Consider the following 11,872-nt stretch of genomic DNA (forward strand, 5'->3'; position numbering starts at 1 on the left):
TACCGGTAACAGACATGAACAAAATCCGAAAATCGTAATTTTTCCAAAATAAAAAAAATCGGGGCGGGACGATTTCAGAGGGGCGGGCGGGGATGAAAATCTATCAATTAATTTTAATTGGCCTAATATAAAGTCTTCAAAAACTGAATAACTGATTTAGATTATTAGACTCCAGCAAGCAAGCACGCTACTCATGTTTATTTGTTGGAATCCAAAATTAATATCAATAGCGATACATCATGTATTAAATATTAGTAGAACGTTGTAGTATAATGTCATTTTGTGATTTTCAGACATATCTCGAAATGGTTCTGTTACGTGTTTATGCTAAGTGTTAACTTAAGTGGTCGATGGAATTGGTCGCTAGCTTGATTGGTCGATAGAATTGGTCGCTAGCTTGAGTCTGGTATCAAATTGCGACAAGTTTGAGAAGTCCTGTAATCTCAGCATTTAGACTCAGGTGTGTATAGTTCTTTTCTTGGCAATCTTAACAATAAATCTGATCTTATATCGAAGATTTGAAGCGGAATAAAATAGATTAACAGTATTAACAAATAAACGATAGAAGTGGTTTGAAGTCCAATGTAAATAAAGTTTTAAGACAAATGCAAACCACCTGATGTTCAGTGGTTGTCGTTTGTTAACGTGGTTCACACGTTTCTCTCGTTTCTCGTTTTTTTTACATGGACAAGACCGTTAGTTTTTCTGTTTGAATGGTTTTGCACTGCTCATTTGTGGGGCCCTTTATAGCTGGCTGTTCATATTGTAGGTTCTGTGTGGTAGTCCGTACTTTGAACTTAGTGATTTACTTTTAACAAACTGTGACTATAATGGAAAGTTGTCTCTTTGACCCTCATACCATATCTTATTCTGTGAATTCGTTTATTTTCCTGGGTACCAATTTCCGTGGATTAAAAAAAAACTTGCATGTGCGTGGACATTTAATATCGTGGTTTTGTTGAAGTCTGCATACAAGCCTGTAGAAATGTGTTGGTCGTTGAACATTTGATTTCGTGGTTTATATTTACCCACGAAATCTTCGAAAATTGGTATCCAACGAATACTAGTATCTACATATTCAAACCTTGTGGACAGCGACAGAAGAAACAATGCCAATCATCGACTTTAATGTTGTGTACCAGACAGTCACGGTGACAGTATTCTGGGCCCGGCAAACAGAACAGCTCGGTAGGATCAGGTTTCGAGCCTAAAATAAAAAATACGCCAATGTGTATCGAGAACGTATGACGTTTGTGTGTAAATGTTTGTGTATATGTGGAACTACAACCCGTCTTTTGGGGAGACGTTACTATAAGTTGTAAAACTTGTGTCTGGTCCGTTTGTCATTTTGAACAATAAAATATCTTTAAACCACAATTTCAGTTTTATACATAGATATTAACTGTAATTAATAAGTGCTTATTTTCACGGAATGTCCATATAGTAATTTGTCAAACCAGTTTGTAAGATATTACAATCGCATTTGTATGTTTCTTATAATGCGAAGTTATCTAAATTGCAAATATAACGAAAGCAACTATATCGCGCAAGGTTAATACAAATATATTCTGAACTCTGTACTTTATAAATTGAGAGATTCAGAGAAGCTTTTTTTATATAACTCTTCAGCGGAACAAGTTTGAATGCCTGTAGGGTTGTATATATATACGTGAAAAAGTCCGAAATGAGATGTTTAAAGAAAATGAAAATAAATTATAAAAAAAAATTAGTACACTTTTATCTAAGGTCTTCGTTGCCTGAATTATCGTAACGCTATAATACCTGAATGTGCAATCTTTGTTGAGGTTTCCACTTGTGTCGTTGACGGCTCCAGGGTACTTGTTGCTTTAAGAATAACAATGATAGTTTTTGTCTAAATAAACATTGATTTATTGAGGTCAATATTAGAGCACGAGATAATGTTAGTTCATTGTCTACAGAAGATAAAAAGCACTTAATGCGTGCTTTAGCTTAATATATGTATTTATATGAGCACCGTTAGAATGAACAAACACCTGAAATTGACTCTACACACGTTTTACGGGACAATCGCGAATTGGTTGACCGATACTATGTGCCAGTTTCTCTACTCACTGACAACGGGTTTCTGCGGTATAAGATCTTATCTACCAAACAAATCACATGACCTACACACATGTTATGCGAATATGTTCTATTGACTGAGTGTTAATTTGTATAGCGGTTGATGTGTGTTAAGCATTAAGCATTATCGTGGTTTTTGTTTGTGGCCAATTGCTAGAAGGTGCTGATATTAGATCTTTGGTCGATGTCAAGTTGTATAGAACCCCGTAGCTTGTCATAACAATTCATTTTATGTACTCGACGGAGTTGTCAAATTGTCACTCGTTCAATCTGATTACACATTTGGCAAATGGATAGCTGGTAACATATTGTATGGCCTCTATACCTGCCTGTCTGTCTAATGTTGAATAGTATGCTGACCTCTATAATATATACCACATTTGGTTGTTGTCCCTTTGACATATATCCCAAGTATCATGTTAAGCATATCAGATGTATTTAAAAAATAATATACAGTGAAACCTGTTAAAAACGAAACACTTCGGGATTTAAAATTTTGTTCAGTTTTGGCCGATGTTCGGTTTTATCACGCTCACAACGCACACAGTTGATATGACAGTGCTTTAGAACATGTTTGGTTTATTTGGGTTTTCGGTTTATGCAGGGTTCGATTTAGTTAGGTTTCACTGTAATATATTTATTACCTGCATGTTGTTTGATACATCGGCATACCTGACATCCGTCAGGTCCTATTTCAAAAACTTTCCCAGCAGTGCAACGGAATAAAGGACAGAAGAATGGAACACACCGCTTTGTTTTCCTATTGTAAAATTCCTGAATACTGTCTCTGGTATTTTCCCGCTTTAACTTACGACCAGGCAGCACTACATTTCCTAGTGGATTGTCACGTTTTCCTATAAAAAAAAATAAACAACAAATAAAAAGTATACCGAGAAACTTTTTTTCTGGTGTAAATTTATATGAACTCCTTGAAGTATATTAATATGTACTGAAATATAAGATAGGGAGTTACCTAAAAGTATTTATAGAAAAACCAAACTCCATGGTAAACAGAAATCAAAGAGCTGAAGAGCTCTGAGGGAAAAGACGGCCATTGTTTCAATTGTTAGGGGGGTATCTTTTGATAGTCTACATACAAAGAATGAGCAAAAGAACAGCTAGAACATATAGAAAGGCTAACAATTTTGAAACTAATTGTTGTTTATTGTTATTTCATTTCCTTAGTCAAGAATTCATCATAGAGACAATTTGGACCAATGAGATCTGCACCTTCTAAATCAAAACATTTGATTACAGTTGGGAGTTAATTATCTAAAATTCAATTGAATTTAACAACTACTACAATATATTTTAGAATTTTAATTGTGTACAACTGAACGGCAGGCTAAGACCATTATCAATTTTTTGTGACAGTATTCTCAAGAAAGTGAGGACTGAAAAATCTATTCAGTTTTATTTTCCATTAATAAAGTTCCCAGTTACAACTCTCATCACAGGGATACATGTACTTATAAAATCAAATATGATTGATATAAGCTGTGTGAAGTTTGTTTCCAGATCCCACATTTTGATATATCTGTAAAATTCATGAATAAATAGCTTTAAACTACAAAAAACAATATTTAAAAAAAAAAATGAAAAAAAAAAAAAAAATGACCACTACAATAATTATGTTGGTACGCAAAATTATTTTTTAATTGATGACTACTTATCATAAATATACTTAATGTGACATTTTTAATGTTCAGATACATTACCTTTCATTTTAGTGAGTAATTACTCATCAATTGAGGCGCTCCTTAATTGGAGAAAGATTCTAAAAACATAACTTTACAGAAAGAATGAAAACTGGAGTTGCTCTCCCCAATCTCAATAGGTATAAACTACAAAAAGCAACATTTAAATTTTTTAATTTTTCTTTTTTTACCATTTCAATAATTATGTTGGTACACAATTTTTGTTTTATATAGAAGACTACTTATCATATACTTAATGTCACATTTTAAGTGTTCAGAAACATTTACTTTGATTTTAGTGTATAATTACTCATCAATGGAGGTGCTCCTGATTGGAGGAAGATTCTAAAAACAGAACTTTACAGAAACAATGAAAACTGTCGTTTCTCTCCCCAATCTCATGTATCCCCATTGACATTGTTTACCGCGAAAGTTGACCTACAAGTTATCTGATTATAGACTCAGATTAAAGCATTGCATGTTGGTGTGTGAATGATCTACACTACAGCAAACATCATTAGGTTTACATTTAACAAATACGGATTTTAAATTGGTATTTAAATACTGTGACTGGTTTTTATAATGAATAAAAGATATCCCTGTGTGGCATTCCTACAATGACATCACTACGTTAGATATATTTAGAATATTTCGTAATACTGATTTTTCCGGACTGTAAAAGAAACGTATGTAGTGTAAGGGAAAGCTCAATATACGATAATTTCACGAGAAACAGAAGGGAAATGTGTAAAAAATGTATTTAAAGTCAATCTGTTCTCCTTGTCATCAATTTCAGTATGACATTTTGAGGGGGTTTCCAAACTATCAAAACAAAATGATTGACGTGAGGGAATGATACTCTGGCCAACCCCATTAGGGAATTGACGGCTTGAAGCCGTCTTTCCCCAAAAACGGGAAGTCCCCTAAAGCTCAGAAAATCAAACCAACGGAAGAATGGAAAACAGCTTCTATATGTCTTTTTGATCATTTTAAGCCATTTCAATTGATATTTTAAATCGTGTCTTTGTGCGTTGTTCTGTTACAATGCTGTTTCTGGTTTGGGGAAGGTTGGTGCTTGTTAAAACGTTTCAACCTGCTATACATGTATTTGTATTTAACTGCCCTAAGTTAGGAACCTGCTATTCAGTGGTTTTCGTTTGTTGGTGTGGTTCAAGGATTATAGCGTTCGTTTGCATGTTTGAATTGTTCTACACTAGTCATTTTAGGAGCCAATGCAATTTTCCGAAAGAATGATTGGCTCAAGTTTAAAAAAAATATATGTTTGTTTGTCAAAGGGTCAAAGATAAAAATGTTCCGTTATAGTTTCCGTTATGTTTTTAAGATAAGTACGTGCCTTCGTTTTTACGTTTAAAAGTATGTCAACAAAACTTACCAAACGACTCCTTCTGAAGAACTTTACACTCGCAAGTTTCACAAATACGACCATGGTATGACACATTGGACTTGTCACAGAACGTAGGGCACATGGCAAGTTTCTGTTGACATGGGTTCCTCAAGGTCACATATGTTATGTTATTAACAGTGATATACGGAGATCTCGTTCCAGACGTTGTTATCGTTGGTGGAATCGTTGTTGGTACAGTTGAAACGGTTGTCGGCCATAAAACTACGATAAATAATCCAGAAAACGAATTAAACATACATATGTAGTCTTTTTTATATATTAATGTGAATCTACATAAAAATATATTTAAAAAAAATGTTTACGTAAAATACACCTTTTTTTATTCCTTTAGAAAATTGGACAAATCTTCACTAAATTTAAAAAAAATCTATCTGACGCCTGTTCCGTTTAGCAACGATTTTCAGACAGGTTTTCGATTATTTGTATCGTGACTTCCATATGTGGTGTACGCACAAATCCTGAATTGATAAATAGGGTACATGTAACCTGATTTACTTAAATGTTAACCACCTAGGACAAGGTATACTGAATCAGGGCTCTCCAACATAGATAAGACACGTGGTTTAGAAAGAAGTTGGGTCACGTGCTGGTGTGTTTGTTCTCTAAGACTATAACATAGCACAGTCCATTCGTGTACAGACTAAAGTTTCTGGTTCAAGGACAAATGGTCTTTTTTTATATTTTGCTTCGTGTTGAAGACCTCACTGTGATTTTGAGATTATTTTTGTTGTTGTTGCTGCTTTTCATGGTGTCGAAGATTACCGACGGACCTTGATAAACAATCAACAAAGAATAATAGAGCGCATGGAAAATATTAAAATGATATAGTTGAGCCATGTTTATTTGCTTTAGTGAAATAATTTGACGTATAAAAATATTGTTCACATAATCGATAGGTAATATCTACTTTCCATGTTTATTTACTTTCTAATGTCTTTAGTTAAAGGTTTTCCCTTAGTACCTTGTTTGTGACGTTGAACTTCAAACGAAAGATGAGGTGGGCGTGACCGTGGTTATGATCACTGCATGCAAGAAAGCTGTCGGTAAATTATAGCACGGGAAGACATCAATTCAATAGCAGACATTTTTGAAGATTTCCATCAAATAAATAAAAGAGGGGCGAAATACACCAGAGGGAGTCACACTCATAGATTGAAATTAACTGACAACAACAAATATATTTGTTTCCCTAAAAAATCTAAGTATATGTGTTTTATAGTTTTAAATATATATTACCTACTATTATTATCTGGGTTTTTACAAATACAAAACTCACACACCACGTCATTTTTCAAGGTTACGACCTCACACGATGAAGAACATAGCTTAAATTTATCATAACATGGATTGTCAAGGGCATAAAACGATGGTGTGGCCTGCGTTTGAGCTGAAATGGAAATTAAAATCAAACTGCATATTTTATATATCATCAATTCAAAAGATAACACCCATACGAAAAGAAGACAGAGACCACTTATGATCATATATATGTAGCTCTTCACGTGTTTTGGCTCTCATCTTTTTTTATTCCTGATAAAGATAAAAATCCCCAAAAAGCGCATTTAACGCGTTACGCAATAAAATATAAAAGTGAAAAATGAATTCCAGGCTACATGTATGTTTTTTTCTTCTATCGACATTTTTTTTATATCTTATTTAGCATAAACTTTCAAACAAAAACCAGCGTTTACTTCTATGATAAAAACAAACATGAAACCTATAACAAGCTGTACACAACTATTTAGTTAATAGAGATACATGTAGTTTGAACAAATATAAAAGAATAAAAAAAAATTGGAAGTCATCATTTCTAACCGTGTATTGGTATAATCCTGCCTACTAACTTAATATGAAATATTATAGCTGATCACCAATCATATTCCAAGAAATTTATAGAAAGTAAGATGATATAGAATAGCATTCAAAATGTGACGACTTTGAAAATCGTTTATATTGTTTGGTCAACGTAATTAATTCAAAATGATATTGGTTGTGTTGAATAGTAATGATTATGCAAGGACTGTCATTTGTACTATGTAAGAATAATAATAAGAACGTCACTCTTTAATATACAGTTATTAGGGTCTGGTTTGGGGGTCCTTGACATGTGTATAGTTAAAATTAAAAATTTATTTTACTTCCCTTCTTTGCACTTTTTTTCTCTTATCTTTATTTTTGATTTTTTTTTCAGTTACATCTTTGAAATATTGTTAAGTCCACGTACCGTTATCTTTTTTTTTTTATCTAGTCGTTGTTGTTTATAAACTACTGGATATGTGGGCTGTACATTTACGTCAATGAGGAAGCAACCACCACCGTCCTCCATGACACAAAGTTTGTTTTTTGCACAAAGCGCAAACATTTTTCTTTTGTTTTTCGACGCTATCAATCAAATTTTTGTTTCAAAATGTAACATTACAAATGTTTGGGGGAAATCTGGAATCAGAATATTTTGTTTTTGTCATCTGCTTGACCAAAATATTTTTGTTTATCAAATAGGGGATCAGAATGTATTTTAAGGAAACAAAATACCCCGTCTTTTTATAAGTTAAAAGGTCGTTCCCTTATTTGAATCTAAATGATCTATTAAAACAAGGCATAATTACAACCAATACACAAATGCCTCTAGCTTGCTAAACATTCCGATATACGGTATCCCCTTTTCTGTATTGTACATGCAAAATGTCATTTATTGCGATTGGATATCTCGCATCAACTTCCAAGCAAGGACCGAAGCTCATAAACTCGGCAATCAAACGCAGGACTTCGGGAATGTCCGGAGAGCCGACAACCTTGCTTCGGAAGTTGATCCCGCATGTATCCTGTTCTATCATAAAGTAAGATCTAATTACTGATATCCCCCTCCTCAATCATTGAAATTTATTATTTTTTCCGTTAATCATGACCCCCTACTAAATCATTTGAATTTATCCTTTTGCATTAATCATCATGAACATGCATGAAATATTTGCCACTGGACGTTAAGCAACCAACAACCAATCCTTCTGTGTTAATCATATCGGGAATATGTCAATCGCTTATTTTTCCAATATAATAATCATTGATGGACTCTTTTCTAGTTTTCCACAGACAGACTAACTTTAAATCAAAGTTTTCTATATGTACTAGTATCAAATAAAATAAACATACCATAGGTAACTGCGAAATATGTAATTCCTATTATAAGTTTTCCAACTGACATGTTAAGTATTGTTGTAAACAATGTCACATAGTACAGATATCGACAGCACCTGTTGGAGGGTGATAAGAACCTGAATATCTGTTGTTAGTGTCATGGTTTACGTTAATGGGCACACAATTTATTTTGAACATTTTGGTGTTTTCAAGACTATGGGTATAAGGGATGACAGTATGCCTAGATGAGACAGCAATCTAGAAACACAAAAAAATCATCTACCAGGGGTCGATGTGATCAATATCAGAGTTGCTACGTATAGGGCTACGCAATTTTTGACTTTATACGTATAGCTACCATAATCTTGTCATAGATTAAGATAGCACAAACAGGGAATCCAAAATTACGTCATCAATTTCTAAATAGACTACTTGTATTTTTGTCCATCTGGTGAGTTAAACCTTTTTCAACTGATTTGTATAGTTCGTTCTTATGTTCTAATGTTATAACACTGTCCCAAGTTAGGGGAGGGTTCGGATCCCGCTAACATGTTTAACCCCGCCACATTATTTATGTATGTGCCTGTCCCAAGTCAGGAGCCTGTAATTCAGTGGTTGTTGTTTGTTTATGTGTTACATATACATGTATGTTTTTCGTTCATTTTTTTATATAAATGAGTCCGTTAGTTTTCTCGTTTGAATTGTTTAACATTGTCTTATAGGGGCCTTTTATAGCTGAATATGCGGTATGGGCTTTGCTCATTGTTGAAGGCCGTACGGTGGCCTATAGTTGTTCATGTCTGTGTCTTTTTGGTATCTTGTGGAGAGTTGTCTCATTGGCAATCATACCACATCTTCTATTTTATATTCGTGTACCTTTGAATAAGCTCGATAAAAATGTCAATACAAAACTGAATTTTAGTCAACAGCCTTAAAGTCAGCGCAACAAATCTTCACATAGAGAGGACGATCTATAAAAAGAGAGAAAATATACCCATACTTCTGTATCCCAATTAATTAGGCATTCTCACCTATTATGTCTGTTTGTTTTTTTCACACATTGCTGTCAATAAAAGAGAATTTAATCCGACTGCCAAACAAGTGATTCAACTTTTTTTTTACATAAGGAGGATACCTATATAGATATAGGAAGATGTGGTGTGAGTGCCAATGAGACAACTCTCCATACAAATAACAATTTAAAAAGTAAACCATTATAGGTTAAAGTACGGCCTTCAACACGGAGCCTTAGCTCACACCGAACAACAAGCTATAAAGGGCCCCAAAATTACTAGTATAAAACCATTCAAACGGGAAAACCAACGGTCTAATCTATATAAACAAAACGAGAAACGAGAAACACGTATATATTACATAAACAAACGACAACTACTGTAATATCAATATGTTTGATGTGATTTGTCTTTTGATTTGCCATCGAATATACTTTCCAATTTGAATTTCCCTTTGAGTTAGTTGTTTTTTGTTATTTTAATTTTTCCATATTCGAAATATTCTTTTGTAATCATTCTGTTCGAATGGAAATTGAAATGAATACAAATTCATTATGTTGAATGTGGGAGATTAATAATGAGTCAAGCAATTTTATGTAACTCTCTATAGAACCCGAGTTCAAAGCCGTATTGGTTAGGTTCGTGTTACATTTGTACAAGTACTTATCTATAGTTCTTTCTGATAATATTTTGTTATTGTTGTTTTTCTTTTCCTTTATAGCAAATGTCTTGATAGTTTGTTTTTGATTCATGACTTTTGGTTGTTCTCCTTGTGTCCTCTCCCTGAATTTTCAGTTTCATTGCACACAATTGTTTTTCAAAGTACAACTATAGAGTGAACCTCACAGAAATACAATTGCAAGTATTAAAAATAAAATTACTAACATTTTGGAACATGTTGTTCACCTAAGCACCTGATATCAACCCTAGTTTTTGGTGGGGTTCGTGTTGCTTATTCTTTAGTTTTCTATGTTGTGTCATGTGTACTATTGGTTGCTTGTTTGTCTTTTTCATTTTTAGCCAAGGCGTTGTCAGTTTATTTTTGAATTATGAGTTTGACTGTCCCTCTGGTATTTTTCGTCCCTCTTTGTTACAGTTTTCTACATGACTGAGTAACAGAACAAATTAATGCCAAAAAAAAAATCAATAAAAACAAATTGTGCAGTTATAACTAAACTTACATAAATTTATTTTGACATTATGTATTCAATTCAATTCAAAATATTTTATTGTTCAAATATCAAATGTACATTTAAACAAAGGGATTGGACAAAAGGCAGTGCCTATACAAATCCTTTCCCATACAAGATGGATTGAATAACATGCATGATAGTATATAATTTTCTGATAAGTTAATAGATCATACGTTGTTGCAGTGAGTCAGGGGAGGCAATTCTCCCACTTCTTGAAGTATTTTATTGTGTATCTATAATACTAAAATTACGAGGTCCAATTTATCAGCCGTCATCACGTAAAAACGACGAATCAAAGAATTCAACTTTATATACAACTAATATAGTACAAAGGTGTAGATTAAAAATTACACCACTCCAGGCCCTTTTGTTTTCCACGTAATTAATATTGCCAATAATTAGGAAGTTCCGGGTCGAGTCCGATACCGATAGCAATAGTATAATCACCTGTTACCTATTACCTTATCTGTACGTTCCCCATCTGACAGGCGCACCACCAAACGGTGTATTCAGGATAAATATGCTATATACACGGGTCATAATCACAGGGTTGACACTACTAAATTGTCAAATTGTTACCTATTGTAGTATTTTAATCCGTAATACTTTCTAAGATAACAATACGAATACTAAAAATCTGGACTAAAAATAAGTTTCAATTTGTTAGCGGGCATGACGTAAAACAGCGAATCAAAGAATTCAACTTTATTTATAACTAATATAGGACAATGCTGTTGATTAAAAAAATACTCCATTCCAGGACCTTTTGTTTTCCAAATAATTAATATTACCAATAATTGATAAGTTCCAGTTCGACGGGTTCAAACAGAATGATTTGAAAGCAGAGAAAATTGTGTATCTTATAATCGGCATGACTTTATCAGATGACAGTACTAATACTAAAATAAGGCTTGCGCATAGTTATATATTTAATTCAGTCACGGACCCGCGATATCACGGGTGTGTTCTAGTACGTATATAAATAACTATGTTAACAAAGTCAAAGCAAGACCTACTGAAGGTGGTGTCGAATTTTATACCACATTAATAAGTGTTGGTTAGGAATCAAGTAGATCATTAAGTATTTTTTTACTCAAATTCACAAACTCACTGCAAAAAAGTTGTTCTATTTATATGAATAAAAAGAATTGATTGGCCCTTTTTTGCAATACATAAGTAATTTAGTTTACTATCTTATTACAAGACTATTAATTTCCTGATTTTTGAAAATATAATTATTATACAAAAAATAAAATAAAATATATATAAATTTATTTGCAAAAAGATGCTAAACACAATTGGTTG

The 11,872-nt window shown here is 33.2% G+C and overlaps 1 protein-coding gene across 2 annotated transcripts in view; it reads right to left on the reverse strand.

The window, feature by feature from the left end:
- LOC139495683 (uncharacterized) overlaps window positions 1-8,477 on the reverse strand; it is a 28,389-nt gene extending 19,912 nt beyond the window's left edge. The window contains exons 1-6 of one of the 2 annotated variants that reach the window (XM_071284012.1): window positions 8,377-8,477; window positions 6,463-6,613; window positions 5,194-5,427; window positions 2,748-2,957; window positions 1,783-1,845; window positions 1,085-1,207 (exon numbers count right to left, since the gene is read on the reverse strand). In XM_071284012.1, the coding sequence (XP_071140113.1) occupies window positions 1,085-1,207; window positions 1,783-1,845; window positions 2,748-2,957; window positions 5,194-5,427; window positions 6,463-6,514 (682 nt within the window). In that variant the 5' untranslated portion in view covers window positions 6,515-6,613; window positions 8,377-8,477. The remainder of the gene's footprint in view (window positions 1-1,084; window positions 1,208-1,782; window positions 1,846-2,747; window positions 2,958-5,193; window positions 5,428-6,462; window positions 6,614-8,376) is intronic. The other variant, XM_071284011.1, reaches the window with a different exon arrangement.
- Between the last annotated feature and the right edge of the window lie 3,395 nt (window positions 8,478-11,872).

This window comes from Mytilus edulis, chromosome 11 (assembly GCF_963676685.1).
Source record: "Mytilus edulis chromosome 11, xbMytEdul2.2, whole genome shotgun sequence".
NCBI classification, from domain to species: domain Eukaryota; kingdom Metazoa; phylum Mollusca; class Bivalvia; order Mytilida; family Mytilidae; genus Mytilus; species Mytilus edulis.